This window comes from Empidonax traillii, unplaced genomic scaffold (genome assembly GCF_003031625.1).
Source record: "Empidonax traillii isolate 1590-97213 ecotype Southwest subspecies unplaced genomic scaffold, ASM303162v1 scaffold8:size5222938, whole genome shotgun sequence".
Classification (NCBI taxonomy): domain Eukaryota; kingdom Metazoa; phylum Chordata; class Aves; order Passeriformes; family Tyrannidae; genus Empidonax; species Empidonax traillii.
In genome coordinates, this window is record NW_020955201.1 from 2,312,445 (window position 1) to 2,334,113 (window position 21,669).

At 38.7% G+C, this 21,669-nt stretch overlaps 1 protein-coding gene across 4 annotated transcripts in view; it reads right to left on the reverse strand.

Moving 5' to 3' along the window:
• The window catches only part of PDE8B (phosphodiesterase 8B), a 75,059-nt gene that overhangs the window by 15,468 nt on the left and 37,922 nt on the right, over nt 1-21,669 (reverse strand). For all 4 annotated transcript variants that reach the window (XM_027882709.1, XM_027882700.1, XM_027882694.1 and 1 more), the window contains exons 4-11: nt 20,935-20,994; nt 18,986-19,043; nt 14,704-14,792; nt 11,142-11,220; nt 10,520-10,660; nt 9,114-9,202; nt 8,639-8,699; nt 2,413-2,464 (exon numbers count right to left, since the gene is read on the reverse strand). In XM_027882709.1, the coding sequence (XP_027738510.1) occupies nt 2,413-2,464; nt 8,639-8,699; nt 9,114-9,202; nt 10,520-10,660; nt 11,142-11,220; nt 14,704-14,792; nt 18,986-19,043; nt 20,935-20,994 (629 nt within the window). The remainder of the gene's footprint in view (nt 1-2,412; nt 2,465-8,638; nt 8,700-9,113; nt 9,203-10,519; nt 10,661-11,141; nt 11,221-14,703; nt 14,793-18,985; nt 19,044-20,934; nt 20,995-21,669) is intronic.

A 21,669-nucleotide genomic window follows, 5' to 3' on the forward strand; every position in this document is an offset into this window, starting at 1 on the left:
TGTGACCAGCAGGAGCAGGGAAGTGATCCTTCCCCTGTACTCTGCGTTGGTGAGGCCACACCTTGAGTATTGTGTTCAGCTCTGGGCCCCTCAGTTCAGGAAGGATATTGAGGTGCTGGAGCGGGTCCAGAGAAGAGCAACGAGGCTGGTGAAGGGACTTGAGCACAAGTCCTATGAGGAGAGGCTGAGGGAGCTGGGGTTGTTTAGCCTGGAGAAGAGGAGGCTCAGGGGAGACCTCATCACTCTCTACAGCTACGTGGGAGGAGGTTGTAGCCAGGTGGGGGTCGGTCTCTTCTCCCAGGCAACTATCAGTAAGACAAGAGGGCATGGTCTCAAGCTCTGCCAGGGGAAGTTTAGGTTGGATGTTAGAAGGAAATTATTTACAGAAAGGGTAATCAGGCATTGGAATGGACTGCCCAGGGAGGTGGTGGATTCTCTGTCCCTGGAGGTGTTTAAGATGAGACTGGTTGTGGCACTTAGTGCCATAGTCTAGTAACCACAGTGGTGTTGGATCAAGGGTTGGATTTGATGATCTCAGAGATCCTTTCCAATCCAGCTGATTCTATGATTCTATGATTTATAAGACAGCTTGGGTCTTCTTATTTTGTAGTGTCTAAATGGGAGAAACTGAAAGCATTTTCCTCTGTTGACATCTAACAGCAGGGCATAACTAATGCATGTTAAATAATATTATTTATTAATTTCATAGTACTCCTCTTAGAAACCCCATTCCTGCATTAACATTTGGATTAGTTTATCATAAGGCACTAGAGTGGGAGCAAGGATTTACACATAAACATAGTGTGAGTGGCTATAGCTGACAAGTCTTCTTTGTGGTAAATGCCAATTAGCAAGTCGGAAACTTTGCTAGTGCCACCCCAAGAGTCACAGGCTCCTAAAAGCTACTCTCTGCCATTCTACAATTTCATCTGTAAATATTTCAATTGCTAAATAAAAAATTTTTCTTCACCTGGTGAGCAGAATATCTCGTTGTTCAGATTTGTTACAAATCCCACCATCACAAGCAGCACAATACCCATGGATTACTTTTCTGTGCTCATCACATATTGGTATATGCTCATGGATAAGTTCTGGAAATTTATTCTTGGAGCACAGCCATGAATCGCAGGGAAGGGTAACCTATGTCACATGCTCTAAGTCTGCCTGCATTCACTGCACCTTAGTCATCAGCATGGCACCAATGGGATGGGGCTTCCCAGTCTTGTTTAAATCTATCACAAAAATGAGCAAAGTAAGATAGTAAAAATATTTTAACTAGTAACAAGCATCCTCTGGCTTAATTCATAGGCTTTCTCACCTTCTTATATGCAGGAAAGAAACAGTGAGAGGAAAATCTGCTTTTATTACAGGGACATGGAAGTAAGCAGTTTAACATACTGTGGATCAGTTCTGATGGCAGTAATGGGAATGAGAGCAGCCAATTACATTTTGTCTCTTCTTCCCCCTGCTCACTGCTATTTGGTATCGCAAAACTTTCTGATGTTTGTAGGTATTCCTAGGCTACTTTAAAAAGCAGGAGATGTTAAATAATCATGTCCTGTGCTTGTGGTGTGTTATATCCTCTTCCCATGTGAAAATCAGAAGCTGTCTGACATTGTACAGCAACACTGCTCATCTTTCAAAGCAGGAAGGACCTCAGATTCCAGAATGTAATAGGGCATGAGAATCTGTTCACTCATAGTAAGTGCAGGGTCTGGCTGAGATCACTAGAGTCACAAGTTTAAAATTGGCCTTTGGTGCCTCCTTCTTCAGGCAAAAGTGTTATTCCAAACACTATATAGCACTGGAGGAAAGGATTATCCCCTTATGCTCCACACTGCTAGTCAAAAGCTGTCTGCAGAAGTCAATGAGAGCTGTAATGTGCTGTCTGCAAGTAAGTAAACCCACCTGAGACATAGGGTAAGGGTTTTGCAAACATCCTGCAACAACTCAGCAGTGACAAACTGACTAGCTCAGGCCTGGACACCTCAGACAACTGTCTTAGCCCTGTGCTGGGGCCAAACCAGTGGCCTGCTGACAGGTCCTAAACTTGGAAACACTAGGGCGGGTGTGCTGGCACAAATCAGCACATTCTGCATTTCAGACACAAAGGAGTGCCAAGGTACACCCACCTCGTGATCAGACACAATGAATACAATGAAGAGCACTGCATCCTAACTTCAAATGCACAGCAAGAGCTCCTGCACTGAATTATTGTTATTTATATTATTATCGGTTATTGATTATGGATTATAAATCCAATTCATGGTGGGACATCAGTGGCAGCTGGCATCCGTCACTGGCCGTCAGCTCTGACTACTGACTGGAACAAGGGAAGGAACAATTCATACCAGCAGAGAACCCTGCCTCCACCTCCAGCACAACAGCATGTAGAGGTAAAAGTTTTCTAACCTGACTGAGAATTGTCTCCTGTGTACTTCTCTTCATGGTGACTCTTGTAGACCTGAAGATTGGAGTAAAATATATATGTAAGGAAAAAGAATACAAAAATACTTTAAACAGGCTACAGTCAACACTGTTCTTGTCCAGAATTTTCCATTCAGTTATTTTTAAAAAGAAGGTGTTTGGCAAAGACTTTTCATTAAGTGCAGTTAGATGTAGAGAAATAATGTGAAAGGAAACAGATATGTCATGCAGAAAATCACAAATACAGTAGTGCTTTTATATACTAAGTTCATGTTTAATGCCTGTGATTGAAAGAGAATTGACGTTCTTTTTAGGTATTGTTTTACGTGCAAATTGCATACAAACCTGAAAGAATGAAATGCAAAAAAAAAAAAAAAAAAAAAAAAAAAAAAAAAAAAAAAAAAAAAAAAAAAAAAAAAAAAAAAAAAAAAAAAAAAAAAAAAAAAAAAAAAAAAAAAAAAAAAGAAAAAAAAAACCCAAACCATTAATTTTTGCTCTTTAAAAAACATTTTCTTAACACTATTTAAGCTAATTTTGCATGCTTCCTTTCATAGGTCACTAATAAACTGGAATTCAGAAAACTCAGTTGTAAAAACAACTCTCCATCAAATGAGGGGTAGAGGTAGGTGTCATTCATCAGAACTTTATTTCCAAGTAATTTTTAATCATTCTCATGAATGAAAAAGTTAAACACAAAATCTTAATTCTTTGTACTTCTGAGAGATCTTGGGTAGCTCCAGCAACAGGTATTTCAAGCTTTCTGAGAATTTACATAGGACATTTCCATCATCTTAAAATTTACACATATTGCTTAGACTACAGTAACACAGATTAAATGTTCCTCTGCTTTTCCATTCTGCTCAGAAAAGGAAGCACTGTCCAATTCATGACAATCTAATACCCGCTAATTACCCTTTCCTTTGCTACATGGTGACAAGAAAGTATTTTGCTTTGCTGTTAATAGCAAACTTGAACAAAAATGTCAGTTCCTCAAGTCTTCCCTTTAAAATTAGCACATGATATTTTTAATTACAGCTAACAGAGACACTTGAGGGCTAAAAATAATACATTTCTTTTTTTAATTCCGTCACTAGAGAAGATACACATACTCCCTGTACACACATACTCTGATACACATTCTCTTTTCTGTCATTCTTGCAAGCACTCTATCTTTTTTTTCTTTTTGCAGTGGAGGGGAGCAGGTAAAGAGGGAAAGAGAACAAAATGGAAAGGAAAAAAACCATAAAATTCAGACGTGGTTTTCTGTAATGAAGAAAAAAACCCCAAAGGACAGGGAAATCCTGTGCTCATTTTCCATATATATTTTGTTCAACTGAGTATAAGAAGTGACTCTTCCTCCAAAAAAATTTTAAACACTTATCTTGTAACCTTGCAGAAACTCAAAGAGATATGATCTTGTCCATACAGAGCAAGATTAAGAATCTCATCAGATATGATACAGTGACACAAGGCATCTGAACTGCTCGTTCTGGTCCCAACCTGGAGCTTCTCTCAGAGCCAATGGATATATATATCTCTGTCTACTGCACAACTGGCAGAAACACTGGCACAGTGCTCTACTAAAATAATAAAACAAACTACTTTTCTGTTCTGAATACTTCTCTTCCCTTCTGCAGGCATGTCCTGAAAGAGCCATGTAAGGTAAGTTATGAGGGCAGTCATACAGTTAATCTTGGGTCAATATGTTCTTAAGAGGAGAAGCAACACCTCTGTTGTAAATTTATGAATGTGCAAATAGTGGACTCAATCCTGCCAGGTCTCAAATTGACAACAGCAGCATTGATAATTACCTAGGCTTCAGCACATGGAAATAGTCACATGAAAGTCAATCCCCATTCATAAATCTTCACTATAAGAGTGCTTAATAATCTCTTACAAAAATTTTTTTTGATGCATAAATCTATCATGCTAAATTTTTGTATGTAATAGATCTGGCACAGAAATACATGAAGGATTCTGCACAATGATCTCTGATCATACTGTGATATCCCTTACAGAGGCTGTCCATAATGGCAAATATCTACATTTTTTTTAAGGTGAAACAATGCATAATATGTAAAGATGTTTCTAAGTCAACGTACACTGTCTGAATGCTGAAATCCAGCCATTTAAAATTATGCCAATGCATTTGCATCAAAATTTGAATCATGACAGCTTTTACTGCTCTGTAACTAAATAAATAGTTTGTTTGATTTCCTTTCATCCTGCCGTAAAGATTTATCTGTGGCTTGAAAAGGAACCTAATTTTTTTAGGGTAACGAAATGTTCTTCTGCTGCAAGTATTTAGGCACGGATTTTAGGAATACTGCAGTGTCCAGTATCTCCTACAGGCAGGAGGTATTTCCACCACAGAAAAGAAACAGAATAATTACATAGCTCTGTTGGATGAACCTTGTTTTTTCAACAGGAGACCTTACATCTCCCCACACCACGCTTTCTCTTTGGCCATGGTCTTTAAAAAACCTCTTTGTGTTAAAGGTTATATTCCCATGGAGAACCTTTCAAAAGCCATATTTCCTGGAATTGCCAAATGTGTAAAGCTCCCCAGACTATCAAATTTGTGCTCAATTCACAGGTAACTGCTTATGAACCAATACTAAAAAGACATGAAGGGTGGTGCTTTCCATTGGTGCCAGTAGTACAGAGAATAAAAATGTCACCTTGGATGTGAGTTCTTAGATAAAACTTGTTTCTTCAGTTCCCTTGTTATCAACAACAAGGAGGGGCTAATGGGGCAGGTGAAGTTCAAGGACAGCCTAGGCATCAGCAAGCTGATGCCTAGAAGTTCAAGAATGAATGGAGAAGTTCAAGATCCTCAGGGCGGTGAGGAGGGCACACAGCAAGCTCCCTGCACTGGACTTTAGGAGAGCAGACTTTGACCTCTTCAGGGATCTGCTTGGAAGACTGCCATGGGATAAAGCTGTGGAAGGAAGAGGGGCCCAAGAAAGCCGGTTAATATTCAAAGATCACCTCTTACAAGCTCAATGCACCCCAACAAAGGAAAGTCAGGCAGAAATGCCAAGAGGCCTGTATGGATGAACAAAATACTCATGGACAAACTCAAAAAGGAAGCCTACAAAAGGTGGAAGCAAGGACAGGTAGCCTGAGAAGAATACAGAGAGAGTGCCTGAGCAGCCATGGATCAGGTTAGGAAAGATGAAACCTTGGTAGAATTAAATCTGGCCAGGGATGTCAAGAGAAACAAGAAAAGCTGTTATGGGTATGTTGGTGAATAGAAGAAAGATTAGGGAAAATGTGGACCCTCTTTGTAAGGAAACAGGATACCTGGTTACCCAGGACATGGAGAAGCTGAAGTACTAAATGGTATTTTTCCTCGGTCTTCACTGCCAAGTGCTCCAGCCAGACTGCCTGAGTCTCAGGAGATAAAGACAGGGACTGGGAGAACGAAAAGCCACCCACTGTAGGAGAACAGGTTTGAGAACTTTTAAGGAACCTGAAGGTGCACAAGTGCGCAGGACCTGATGGGCATCCATGGGTCCTGAGGGAGTTGCTGGAGGAAGTGACTAAGTCATTATCCATCATATTTGAGAAATCATGACAGTCCAGTGAAGTTCCCAGTGACTGGAAAGGGGGAAACTTAAACCTTATTTCTAAATATGAAAAAAGAAAAAAAAAAAAAGACCTAGGGAACTACAGGCCAGTCAGTCTCATCTCTGTGCCCTGTAAGTCATGGAGCAGATCCTCCTGGAAACTATGCTAAGGCACATGGAAAATAAGGAGGTGATTGGAGACAGCCCAGCACAGCCTCACTAAGGGCAAATCGTGCCTGACGGAGTTGGTGGCCTCCTACAATAGGGTTACAGCACTGGTGGATAAGGGGATGTCATCTAACTGGACTTATGCAAAGCATTTGATACTTTCCTGCACATCCTTGACTCTAAAATTGGAAAGATCTGGATTTTGACAGATGGACCACTCAATGGGTAAGGAATTGACTGAATGGTCCCACTGAAAGAGTTGTGGTCAATGGCTCAGTGTCCATGTGAAGAGAAGTGATGAGTTGTGCCCCTCAGGGGTATGTATTAGGACCAGTATTATTTAACATCCTTGTCAGGGACATGGACAGTGGGATCAGGTGCACCATCAGCAAGCTGGCTGATGATACCAAGCTTTGTGGGGTGGTTCATACCCTGGAGGGTCCCCAGCATAAGAAAGACATGAGTCTGTTGGAGGAGGGCCAGAGGAGGGCACAGAAATGACCAGAGGGCTGCAGCACCTCTCTCACGTGGAAAAGAGGAGAGAGTTGGGGTTGTTCAGCCTGGAGAAGAGAAGGCCTTGGGGAGACCTTACAGCACCTTTCAGTACATAGAGGGGGCCTACAAGAGAGCTGGAGAGGGGCTTTTACATGGGTGTCTAGTGATAGGACAAGGAGTAATTGCTTCAAACAGAAAGATGGCAGGTTTAGATTAGATATCAGGAAGAAACTTTTTACTGTCAGAGTGGTGACGCACTGGAACAGGTTGTGAAGGGAAGTTGTGGATGTCCCATCCCTGGCAGTGTTCAAGGCCAGGTTGGATGGGGCTTTGACCAACTTGGTCTAGCGGAAGGTGTCCCCTGTGGCAGGAGGCTCAGAACTAGGTGATCTTTAAGGTCCCTTTTGAGCCAAATTAGTCTATGATTTTTACTGGCTTAGGCAGTCCAATGAACTGGGCAAAGAAAAGTAGAAAATTACTTTTTTCTATATTCCTACTGCTATTTTTTACAGCTGGCTGCAATTTGTAATTTTGTTGTACTCATTATCTTGTAATAAGAAGATCATATCTGCACTTCTCTGTACTAGTCTTTCAGCTGTGTTTTTTTTAAAGAAAAAAAAGATCAGATTGTATCTCACTTTCAAATCAACATCAAAGTAGCTATAAATGAAAAAAAAACAGTGAAGAGATTTAAGCAATGAATTAAAGAGAATACATTTGAATACATAACTTTATCCCTGCTTCTGTTACAAAACTCAGTTGCACTCTAGCCTGAGATCTTAAAAAGTATTGTGACTGTAAATACTTTGCTGCTAATACTAAAAACCGTGGTTAATTCAAAGATTAGGTCAGTTTACAGTAATACAAGTCTTACTTCTCAGTGATAGACCTTCAAAGTTCTTCCAAAAGTTATGCAGTTTTGTTCCTTGACTACCTGTCTCCACAAAACTTACACCAGGAGGATGGTTTCACTGGGCAAATTTTATAGACTACCACTTACGAAATTCTTCCAGTAGTAGTGGTTTTCCAATAATGTTTTAATACTGAGTATTGTTCTTCTAAAGAAGGGGCAACTACACACACTGGTGACTTTCTTAAAACTTTTTCTGCATAAGTGTCTTTACCCATATCATGGGTAAAACTGCATAAAAATCTAAATAAGATACATAACCCCTTCCCAAAATAACATAGAAACATACCGTGTTTCCCAAGCACATCTTTGGTCTAAAATGTTGCCAGCCACTTCCTATTTCACCCTTGAAGACCACAAGCTGAAAACAGATTTCACTCTTTGCTCACAGAATTCCAGACTTCTTTACAGTGCATCTACTAGAGTATTTTTGGGGATAAGCATGTGATATGATCATTTGCCTCAGGCACTGTCAGCCGGTGGACACCAGGAGCAGATTGCAGCAAACAGCTCCCCATACGACCAGATTTGTTGCAGGACCAGCTGCTGGTGTGGATGTGTGTCTGGACTGCAGAGACCTGGGTCAGCTGCTGCTGCTAGTTTACTTGGGTTATCGCTTGAATGACACCCCTCCAGAACACCTCTTCTTACAAGTGTGTGAAGTCTCAGGTGCTGCATGAAGGTTACACTTTATTTAAGAACAACACATTTGCAAGCCTTGTCACCACTGAGCATAGTCATTATGAGTACACCACATAAACTGTCAAGAGCAGCTCTACAAAGAAGGCCCTGAACTCCCTTTGAACTATGGTCTGTGTCACTCCACAGTATCATGGACTCAACTGTCACATTCATGCTCCAGAAAATTAAAGCCTTTCTTCCTCTACTCAGCAGTCCTACAGAAGGAGAATAGCCCATGCAAATGCTGAAGTTTTCTTGCTTGCTCCAACAATCAGTGAGAATCTCATTGACAATATAGATCACATCTGCTTGCAAAAATTGATAAGCCAAAATATATTATTTTACTAAAAGCTATGGAAATTATCACATGAAAGAAATACAATACCTGTTTGTTGTTTTCATTGGTACAATGCAGCCTCTTGAGGGACACAAAATGTCTTATTTTCCTAGCAACAGAAATAATCCCTTGTTACCATATCAAATGGTAAAGAGAGAAGTGAAGTGATACACTGCTATTTTCTATAGCAGAGATCTCCATGCCCTCAGGAAACCAGATACCAAATCCCACACTAGCAAGAAGACTGGGTGACCAGCACTCCTTCAACATTACAGTGATGTATTTGTCTCAGGACACCTGATCCTTCTACTCTTACAGGAATTCTCCTGCACATCTGGGAGCTGAATTTGGCAATGTGCCTGTTCTACACTGCAAAGGTGGGAGCATGTACAAGCATACTCACCTACAAGGGGATTGCCCAGCTGCTAAATACATGGAGGTTCATGCCAAACTTACAGATTGAGAAAGCGGAAAGAAGACCCTAAAAACTAGAAAGCACATATGTTCTGGACAAGTTAGTTACCCTCCTTGACCTATCACAGGTGTTATCTTCACGTGCTGCTGGATACTGTCTCCTGATTTTCTTTTTGCGTAGTAAACTCCTTGCCATTCCTAAGGAAACACACACAACAGAGACAGCATCTAAGAATATATAGCTTGCAGTCAAATCTTTATTTATTATTGCATAGTCCTTACACAGTAAATTTTTACATTTTATTTCATGGTTGTCTTTTCTAAAATAATATAAAATTTATAGAGAATAGCACCTTTAACAGTCATTTGCTAACATAAAGACGGTGTAACTAAGTTTCTCTTATGAGAGAGCATACACTTTTACAAGGAACTTCAGGAATCATCTACTTAGAGAAGTTACTTGCTAGGTACCACTATAAGCAGCAGTAGTTGTGAAACATCCAGAAGGTACTTCCCTTGGGACCAGCAGAAACAAACTGTGCTGAGCACCATTCAGCTTTGAAGTTGTTGGTTGTCGCAATATGTATGCTAAATTTCAAAAGTTCTTGTCCTAAAGATGTTGTTCAACTAACCTCAAAGAAGAAAGATTTTTAATGATGGAACTACATGGCAGTAGAATAGGATTAAGTTGGAAAATGGGTGGAGGATACCTTTGAGCAGACAGTGTGAGCTGCTGGGCAGCCCATATAAATGAGGAGGAGCACAGCAGGAGTGACCTGCATGTACTGCTAATGAACCAAGGTGAAGTGCAAACAACTCCAGACAGTGACTCCAGCTCAGATCATTGCTGGAAATGATTCAAAGGTACAAGAACTCCCCAAAGTTCTTGAAGCAGAATGTGAGACAGGGAAAGGTGAGAGGTATTTCTGCAGCCTGTGGGAGATGGGATAAGAGACTGTTGTTTGGATTAGGGGAACACATTGCCAGGCCCATCACCACAACAACAGGAGTTCACAGTGCACTGCAGATAGAATTCTAACTGTAGTTAGAAAAACAAACCCCACTGGGTGCCAATACTTTTTGGTCCTTGAAGTATGCAGTCAGTAAAGCCTCTGCAGTTTGACAGAACAGTTAAACCTTTTGGTTGGATGATTCAGCCACCTGAGAGACTGACTGAGGGACAAACTGTTACGTCCCAACTAACAAAAGCTCCATGGACTCTAAGCAAAATAGAGACAGAGAAAACATTCTGATATTGATCTTAAGCCAACAGATCAGTAGGAGTTCAGTCAGATCCTAAAAGCAAAGCTAATGAAATCTGTAGTCACTTGTCTGTGACATGGGCTGTTGTGCTCCTTAAGACATCTGAGGAGTAGAATTCTGGTCTTATATGTGCACTCATGAAGAACATACCTAGTGTTCTTAAGCCTAGAGCAATAAAAAATAAAGCAGAATAAATCAATATATAAATAATAAAGCAGAATCTATAGCAATGAGATTGTTTTGTTTGCTTACCTTTCCTTTTTTAATGAATGTGTTTATGTTGTCTAAAAGATCGGCACAGTTTTTATCGCTTTTAGGTAATTCAGTAAGTTCCTTGCCAATAAGCTCTCCCTTGCGGTATCCCATCATCTGTTCAAAGGCTGGGTTAACATACTGCCAAGACAAAAGTACCTTAGGTCAGTATTTAAAGGAATGTACTTGAAGGATATTTACTCACATTTAAACTATCAAAGTGGGACAAGTTATGGCTAAAGCCACAACCACACATCCCTGTAATTCGGTGTTTCTCGTATAAAAATACTAAATGATGGTGAAACATTTTATTCAAGTAAGAAGTCAAACACAGAAAGCGATATGTAATCTCCTATTAGAAAGGACAGAGAGAGAATAATACAGTTTTTACCATAAACAACATTACTTTACTGAAAATTATAACCTAAATACAGTTACTGAAGGAACAGTCTTATTCAGCAGGCATCAGCGTGCCTCATCCAAAAATTAGGCACTTAATTGCACAAGGTTTTCTAATGGGCACAAAACTAAAATACCGAAATAGAACAGGAACTACCGTGCAAAGACCTCTTTGGGGTTCTTCTTTTCCAATTCTATAAAATAGTTAAGGTTTCCCCCCTACCTGAATGACATGATCTTCACTGGTTATTTCTACAGCTTCCTGACAATGGTCTAATGCTGTAAACACTGCATTACAAGCTCTGAAATTAGCAAAGGATTAGCACATTAGTTTTATTGTTAGAACATTTTGTTCACTATAAATACATTATGAAATTGTACTTATCGGTAGATGAATCACAAAGTAGCAGTTGTTTTGGCTAAACCATGTCACTATTTTCATTATGACTTCTTTCAGAACACCCAGCCTCAGACAGCCCTGTTAACGTGCTTTTACTGCAGATCACATTGTAAAAGTGCTCATAGGCACTGCAGCATCTTAATAGTATATTTTTATCTACATACATGTTCTGAACAGCAGGAACTAACAATTAGCAATAAAACCAACACATTACTGTTACATCAGAAAGTCTTGTGATCATTAAAGATTAAGAACAAAAAAATCATCATAGCAGATATATTCAAAGTTTTCAATAAGCAAATAGATTGGCACTGTCACAGAAGCTGTAATACAACATAGTTAAAGGAAACAATCTGGTTCATCTCAAAGTTCTAGTCCAAAAAATGTCAATTTTCCTGCTCCCAAATAATAATGCAGTGACTTATCCTGATTTTTAAGGGTCAAAATGATCTTTGTTACTCATTTTTTTCAGGGCTATCCTTGAACTAATGCATGAATACAAAAGCCTTATCTTCTTGCTACAAAATTTAAATTGCTTAAATTATGATTTATACAGAATGACCTTAACATTAATATAGGCTCCTAATGCTAGCGGGAAAAAGTATATCTCATAGAATCATAGGATGGTTTGGGTTGGAAGAGACCTGAAAAATGATCTCTTTCCAACCCCGCTGCCATGGTCAGGGAAAGTACATACTAAAAGAAACATCCTGGCATACTTGCTTTGATAGATGCCAGTACTTCATCTTTGATTTGGACTAAAGACAAACTAATTACCTTTTATATACCTCTCACTGCAGGGAGCAAAAATACATGAACATTCTTGTACTTAAAAGAAACATCTTGCTCCATGTCCGCATAGTAGGGTTTGAATTAGTACCAATGACTAGAGAACTAAGAAATACAGGACATTTCTACTTCCCCTTATCATGGAAGTAACTCTAAACCAAATAGGATGCATGAAGAGATATACACAGAAACACAGCCATGTAGCTGCATGGATGAAGATTTCTAGGAAGAAAGTGATATCCAGAAGATGACATAATCCTTATAATAAAAGGAGCTTTTACAAGTGATTTTCTAGCAATCCAAGCTGATTCCCAAGTGTCATTTTGTGCCGTGTGAAGTAACTAATTTATCTCAGTGACAGATGCCTGTCTGGGACACCAACTGCAAACAAATGTCATTACAAATGTAAACTTTCTGTATGAAAACATACAGGTATGTTTTCACTTTTCAAGCCGTAGTATTTTCATTTCATCTGGTAAGCAAGCCAGCAAAATTACAAGCCCATGTCCTCTTTGATTGGCACACAGATGTCCAACCAGTTTTCAGACCAGAAGAAACAATGCGGAGAAGCAGAGTACCTGCTAGGAATGGAAAGACATCTGTGACGACTGACATGACCTTATCTGTTTTCTTGGGCTGGTTCTACTCTTTCACCATGTTTCTCTTTTTTCTGAACACTTGAAATATCCCAGGTTTAACTCCATAGACTAACTTTCTGCATTCTCTTCCCTTTCACTGTTACAAAGCTGTACGGAAGACCTACAGACCAGCAACAAGTGGGACAGACATACAGTATAACACTTTTTAACTCACTTAATTAAACCACATGAATGAAAAAAAATTGTAACTAAATAGCATTACCAAATACCAACCTCCGCTCTGCTTAGTTTTCAATGGCACCTGCCAAATAAGGCAGAGGTAGGTATAAGACATTAGCTTTTCCAGGTTACAAATACAGCTCTTCAGAAAGTTTACCTTTTAAAAGGCAACTTCATACCCCCTTATTTTAGTACAAAAGTTGCTTGTAAGTATTACTTGTGCTTGTTAGATGATAAGGTTTAGCTACTTGGCTATATTGGGCCTATCTCTGTTAAAACTCTTTGCTTAAATATTCTGGAACTGCATCTGGTAGTGGCAGTAGCAAACCCTAAGATACCACCTTTTCTTTTCAGAGTATTTTACAGTGCTGCCAAAGGTTCCCAAAAGAGTCATGTTCAGAGGTGATGTGGATACATATACTACACAAAAATATACATAATGTTTATTATCAATATACAAAAGACATGATAACACAGGATGAATTATATATAATATTATTTACATAAATTAAAATGAAGTAGGCTCACAGTTTATGTAACTCCATTCAAGAGAGCAAGAGTAAGCAGAATTGCTGCTGTTTCCATAAACAATATGGATGAGAGAACTGTCAGTAGATGAAATGCCGCTGGGGACTGGCATTGTTTCCTTCCAATTTTAATGAACTTTAATGGCTGTAAATGAACTTACAGAAAAATATGGTAGCCAATATGAATCATGCTCCCTGGGTTGGAGTTCTAATTATTTGCATTCGTATTTGATACTACTCATGTAGAGAAGCAAAAAATTTATTTGGATATTATTCTTGAAATAAAACATGAAATACCAGTGTTTTGTGTATGAATGACAGCTTAATCTTCCCATATAAAACTGATGTTTCTGATCTACGCTGACTCCATTCAGAAGATACTTATTTAATTTTCCATTTGCAACTATCAATGAGCCAAGTCAGGACCACTGCAACTAATAATTAACTGCTAAATTTTAACTTCTAAAATGTAATAGTTGCTTTATTCTCTTGCTGAGTTTTGAAAAACAACTATTAAAATTGTGTAAGCCCAAATTAGATTTTTTTCCTTGGAAATTTTATAATTGCATTTTGCATGCATGAACACACAATCACTTGAAAATATGAAGTCACTTAGGGATTAGTTTGCAAAGAAAATCTTGGAAAATCTACTTCCTAAACAGAGCCACTGAGACCTGTGGAAAAATGGTAGTATTTTCCGTTAATGGAATTTAAAACACAGAGAATGTCCCCTCCTCTGTATTACACTCAACTTCCAGGGCTTTTTCCTTCATATACCTGCATTGCAAAAGTATCTACATGCATGCATAAAAAGCTATATTAAATATAAAATTAATCACATTTAGGAAAAAGTGATAAGGGAATCAAAGTAATTTATTTTCTCAATATGATAAAAAACTGTGCTCCTGACCCACCAAGACTTGCCCAAGCAAGAAAATAATCAAGATTGCATTCAGCTCAAGCTGTCAGACATAAAATCTTAGACACACAAGATCAAGAATGACTTTGTGAAGTTCTACCATCATGTAAATTCACAGTTTTCTGACCAAGCTTTCTCAGGGTACCAGTTACTAAGGTATTTAGGTTTGTCCTTTACATAATAACAGAAGAAGAAAATATAAAATATATTAGTTAACATGCAGATGCAAAACACACATATCCATAGCTGGGAAGAAGTAGGAAGCAACCTTAGTTGCTACAATTACTTAGACCAAGAGGTTGATGTTTGCAGTTTCTTACACTTGTACATACCGTAATTTGAACTGAGATCGCACTTCCCCATGTTCTATTTGAACCAGTTCATTGTAACAAGCAGTTACACTGCTGTTCTCCATGAATTGCTGGAAGACAAATCAAGAGTGCATGAAATAGATCAGAATGGTTTTAAACTCTTAAACTATTATTTATTTTCCTGCATTTAAAACTCTGACCTTATAAAGAGAGCCGGTGTGAGGCCAGCAAGGGGCCATAGGGGTGATTAAGCACCTCTTCTGTGGGGAAAGGCTGAGAGAGCTGGGACTTTTCAGCCAGGAGAGCAGAAGGCTGAAGTGGGGAACTCATGAATGTACATAAATACCTGAAGAGCAATCGTAAGAGGGCAGAGCCAGTCTCTTACCAGTGGTGCCCAGCGACAGGACCAGAGGCAACATGCACAAACAGAAGCACAGGAGATTTGCTCCAAATATCAGGCAATACTTTTTTTTTACTGTGAGGGTGACCAAGGACTGGCACAGGTTGCCCAGGGAGGTTGTAGAATCTCCATCCCTGAAGATCTTCGAAAGATCTGCGTGGCATGGATCTGGGCAGCCTGCCTTAGGTGTCTTTACTTCAGCAGGGAGATTGGGCAAGTTGAATAATTATCTATTCCTCAGGAATGAGTTCCTAGTTTTTAAGACAACATGGCTATCTAAGTACAAAACAAGTACAAAAATATGCTAAAACCTCAACTGTGGATTCTTCTATTTGGTTTTAGCAACCCAGTTAGAAACAGAAAATCTAAAAAAAACCCAACACAGTCTTACACAAAACCAGTATTGCCTTGATGTTTCATTTGGAACATCTATCCTTAATTCAGAATGGAAATGGAAAACCTTAGAGACATAAAACATTCATGCAAAAAAATAGAGAGAAAAAAATGATTTGGCATTTGTTTCCAAGCAAATATTGCAGCTAAAGCTCAGAAGTAACTTTGATTCACAAGTAATCTCACTGAGCTCTCACTGTGAATTAAGAAGTGCAGAAAAGTATGTAATGTAACGACTATGCTAACAACAATGAATAAACTTTTACTCCAGACAGGAGAGAATGTCCTCTCTTTGTCAGGCACAGACTGTAGTCTAAAAGGTCTTGTGCTTGGTCCTGCTGAAATCAGGAAGTTTGTGTCACTACAAAAGAAGTAGATTCTTTGACTTAAAGTTTATTGGTAATCATATGCACTGACTTTAGTTACCACATGAAATACCCTGTGTTGTCACTAGTTCTCACAGCACAGCTGCATACAGAGTCAAGAGCTAGCATGCAAGCCTCCAAGGAACAAAGAATAACTTTTAAGAAACCTGTGCTTCTCTCCTGTATAAAAACTGTGGAAACCAATGGCTTAATTCCAAGTTGTAAGCAAAACATAAAAAAGTAAAATTAAAAATAACTGTCGACATGGGTCTGTTTCATTCCTTCATGCAAAGATCTTAAAGTATTTCTGTAACTCCCACTTAACGCGCTAAGCGAAGGCACGGGAAGAACAAAAGGCACAATATCAAGCTGGCAGAAGCAGAAGTGCGAATAGTGTTGTGTTTTTGCAAACAAACTTCTCTTCTACAACACTGTAGATTTAGAGTGCTCTCTTAAATATTCAAATTTGTGCTAAATTTAAAACAACGTAAAAACAAATCTGTCAATAATATAAAATTTGTCATTGATGGCAATCTTATTTCATAAACTAGACTTAGTAGAATATATTAAGTCTCTTTATAAACTCCTTTTTAAAGCAATGCAGTTTACTGACAAAATTTAGCCACTGCTGTTTACTGACAAAACTCTTGGCACAAATCTATGGCTAAGAACCAAGAACTGCAGCTTACTGAGGTGCTAAACCTGCTCTTAAGTGTTGTATAGCCTTCTGCAAATGTACAGAATCACTTTATTTTAGTTTATAGTGCTGATGCCATTCATTCACTGGCTGACTCAAAGCTAAGAAATCAACTGGGACCTGAAAATAGCAGGAAACATTTCCTTTTTTTAATCTGTGCCCCTACTGTGACACAAGAAAAGGAACATCTATTAACTCTCAAATATGAGAAGGTAGACAACAACAGTTCCTTTTTAAAATGTTTCATATTTATAAAGTATATTTTTGTTAAACTAACATATACCCTAAAATTGTTTTTTACTTCATTATAATTGGATTCCACGGTTGTTCTATACAGAACTCGACACAAGGTACTAGAATCATTAGCTAGTAGGAACGCATTATTCTTTGTGCTTAGCAATTGGTACTGGGTTTAACATGAAAGACTTCTTTTATTCCAATCCAGAAAGTTTTGGTAGTATCTGCTCAATGAGAATCAAGATTTGTTTAGGAAAAGAAGTTCAAAATACAAGACAAGGTTGTAATTCAATAAATGCAAACATTCAGATCCTCTGTTTGCTGATTTAAATCATAGTGAAAAATCAGTCAGGAAGCTGACTTATTCAAATTAGTCCATCCTAAGTAGGCCACCATTAGATTTATGAGGTTGAGAAGGAAAAAAAAATCAGCATAATTAATGTACTGAACTAAGAACAGCATTAATACACAAACACAAAAGCAGTTAATGATACAGGGGGAAAATCAGAAGATGCAATAAAATAGAGTTCCTTGAGAAGGAGGAAGAAAAAACAGAAATAAGTAAAAAAGAAAAGATTATTATTTAAGTAGGTATGATTTTCCAAAAACAAATTTCATTTTTGCTCCAGAGGAAGAGATTCCCTGCATCTCTCTTGAAGAATGGTATTTTAAAATCTTTGTGTGGGATGGTTTTGTGTGTTAATGGATTTAGTCCCTCCTGATCCCCATTGAAGCAGAAATAATTCCTATGTCCACACGACCGCAAAAATGGAATGTTTGACATCAGATGTGTTTTAAAGTCTTGAAGACTTTAAAAGAAGAATTCTCCAATAGGGAATTATTATATTATGCAAGCTCTGATAAATTTGGGACATCAATAGGGAAAGATTAGAGCAGCTGTCAGGTGCAAAAAGATTTTATTTTCCTAGGCAGGCAGTGTGCCACTGGAACGTGTCTTCTCTGGTTTTACTCAGTACTACACCTACAGTTATAATCTAGCTCACAAAACATATTGCCCTGCATCATTTTAAAATGAAACACTAGAACTGAGAAGTAATAAAGTTTTCTTTGAAAAATATTAAAGCACTGGCATTCTTGAGCTGACCTTTCTCTTAGATTCACCTTTTCCAATTTTTAGAGTGTCTGTGTGCTTTAGAAAGGCTTTGGGCTTCAAATCACTCGTGTCCACAATACTCTTGCAGGAGAGGCAAGACCTAGAACCTCTTTTTATTTTGAGATGATCTGAAAATGATAATTCTGGTGCATGTTCTGCTATGTAAACAAACTTGGGCTGAATGTGAGGTAGCTCAGGTACTGGACATCTGAGCATCTGAGCATGAGATTCTATCTGAATTAATTCCATTCCTTCCCTGATATTCCTTACTACAATTCATTGTCCTAAATATATATATATTTAGGACAATATATAGTTAATTCTCTCTAACTACAGTGTTCACTGATGTGCTTCTGTTGCTTAAGGACATAACTTAAGCACATAACTCCTTATGAACTTAAATAATACCACTGATTTATATTATAGCAACATAACACTCATGCCCATCCAAAGCCACTCACACAAAGATGAGAAGAGGGTAAGAAACCTAGACTTTCAGAGCTGAGAAATCCTGCTTTTCTGCTCTGTCCGACAAAGCTGTTTTGAGAAACAGTATGAACAGTCATCTTTACTTCTGCTGCCTGTACAGGGGAGAGCCTCTAATTCTGTCCTGAGAAGAACTGGCACAAACCAGGACAACAGACCACATAGGAAAAAAAAAATTATTCTTCACATCAGGAGCTGGACCACTTTTGTAGTCCCACTAGAAGAGGAATCCCAGCAATCTGAGACATGCAGAGATGTTGGGGTGACTAGTCAGCATGCTGCAATATGCAGTACATATTAATCAGAGTCTCCCAACACTGTTTTTTAATGCAGTCATAAACAAAACCCACCCATCACCCAGTCAGACCACAAGAAATGAATCTCTGTACTCTTGCTATTCTGAAAGGATTAGCTACATCACAGACTTTCTTATTTCACATGCTTCTGGAATACATTGTTGAAAAGAAAAGAGTACCAAATCAACTGCCACGGGTTTCTTATCAAAAAATTTTTGTCAGAAGAGGATGTATAGTTTTCAGTTTGAGGAAGTAGGAGTGTAATTTATGAAGTTACTATATGGTTTCTATATTACGTGGATAATTTATACTTACCCTATCAAAGCCTGCATCAAGAAGGGGAAGAACAGAAGTCTCTTCTTGGTCAGCAGATCTACAAAACAAAATCACAAAACCCCAGAATCATTCTAGTTGGAAAAGACTGTTAAGATCATCAAGTTCAACCTTTAATCCAGCACTGCCAAGTCCACCACTAAACCATGTCCTAAGTACCATGTCTACATCTCTTTTAAATATCTCCAGGGTTGGTGATTCCTGGGCAGCCTGGTCCAATGCTTTGCAACCCTTTTAGTAAAGAAATTTTTTGCAATATTCAGTCTAAACCTACGTTGGCACAACTTGAGGCTATTTCCTCAGATCCCTTGCTACTTGAGAGAAAAGACTGAGCCTCACCCCGCTACAACCTCCTTTCAGGTAGTTGTAGGGAGCAATGAGATCGCCCCAGAACCTCCTTATCTCCAGACTACACACCCCCAGCTCCTTCAGCCACTCCTCCTATGACACATGTTTCAGCCCCTTCCCCAGCTCCGCTCTTCTCTGGACTGACTCCAGCACCTCAGTGTCCTTCCTGAATTGAGGGGCTCAGAGCTGGACACAGGATTTGGGGTGTGACCTCAGCAGTGCCAAGTGCAGGAGGACAATCAGTGCTCTGGTTCTGCTGGTCACATTATTTCTGATACAGGCCAGGATACCCCTGGCCTTCTTGGCTACTGGGCACTGCTGGCTCATGCTCAGCTGCTGTTTAACCAGCACCCATGGGGTTTCCTTTTCCGCTGGGCCACTTTCCAGCCACTCCTCCCCAGTCTGTAGCACTGCCTGGGGTTGTTGTAACCGGAGTGCAGGACCTGTCACTTGAACCTCAAACAATTGGCCTCAGCCCATCAATCCAGCCTGTTCAGATCCCTCTGCAGAGCCTTCCAACTCGCCAGCAGATCAACACTTCCAGTCATCTCCAGAATTACTGAGGATGCACTCAATGCCCTCATCCAGATCATCAGTACAGACATTAAATATGACCGGTATATTTTATGGTCACACAACATTTAAGAATTAGATGGTACAAATTTGACAAGTTGTTTAACATAATGAACTCAGTGAGAACAGTTTTGCATAAAATACATACATAAAATCATACTATTGCAGAAGTTGATGCTACAGTCTTATTTTATAGGTATCTGCAGTTATTACTACAACCTGATAGTTACTCCTACAGCAAACCTGACAGACCCTATAGAGAAGTCCTGTCTCTCTTCACAGTCAGGGGATTACAAAAAGAAAGAGGATAAAAGACATACAGATCTTGTAGAGATAATCTCAAAAGAAGTTATTAAGAAAAAGGTGAAGTAAGTTGTAAAATCTCGCTCAGCAGCAAATTTAGTCTATTTTTGAATCTTGACAGGAATAGTTCTCTTGTCACTCTATTTTCTAATATTTTAAGTGGTCTAGGAAATTAATAAAATGACAATGGATTCAATAGTGTGTAGTGTTCTAATCAGGGTATCTGAAGGTGTTGATGAAGATGTATTTAAGTCAGTAAGAATTCTCCCTGAATACATGGAGTATGAATTACTCAATAAGAATTTCAGGATAACATTCTGGTAAGTTTAGCATCAATAGGATTGAATTTTACTCCATTACCCAGTTCCCTAAAAACCACAGTGTGTTAATTGACCCAGTTATTTCCTTTAGAAAGTAATATACACCTTTCTGGTTTTGGTTTGGATTTTTTTTCTTTTAGAAACTAATATATGTCTTCCTAATTTTCTTAATATATAAATCATTCTGAAGGTGATAGGGATAATACTAGTCTGCATTAAAGTTATCAAACACTCAAATAAAACATAAAACATCACTAGCCCATTTCAGGTGAAAAATATTAAACTTAGTAGACTTGCTAGTAAGATGTTTTCTGTTATTAGATAACTATTATGCATAATATTATTATAAAGTAAAATAAAAATCTCTCACAAACCAGTAATACTTACATGCGTGGAACCACAGCAAGTATTACAGTGTGCTCTGATGGCTCTACAGCACGAATGGACCTGAGGAAACAAAAATTTCTCAGTTACACTCAATGCTTTCCCAAGGTTACTCTGAGTATCTTCACTGTAAATATAAATGAAACCATGACTGAAAGACACCATTGAGGCTAGAAAATATGATATTGCACTGCCAAACCTACCTATCCCCACTCAGACAAACCATTTTCATTTTGCCACTAGATTCCTTTTGCTCTACACAGTGCAGAAGGCAAGAGCTCCAAAAACACATAGCACAAACAGTAGCTTTTCAAATCCACTCTTTGTTTGACCCATATACTCAGCTTCTTTGGGGCAGACTGCTCTGAATGCGTGATTTGAGAAATCCAGTACATTTCAATACCTGCTAGCTAATTTAAACAAGAATCTCTACCACTTCTCATACCTACCAGTGTCCTTCTAGACATCCTAAAATTTTCTTTAGAGGGTGAGAAGCATTTTTGAGGCATGCAAGTAAGAATCATAGAATCATAGAATCATAGAATCATAGAATCATAGAATAGATTGGGTTGGAAAAGACCTCCAAGATCATCAAGTCCAACCCCTGATCCAACTCCAATTACTATATCATGGCACTAAGGGCCACATCCAATCTCTGCTTAAAAACCTCCAGGGATGGTGAATCCACCACCTCTCTGGGTAGGCTGTTCCAATGCTTGATTACCCTCTCTGTAAAGA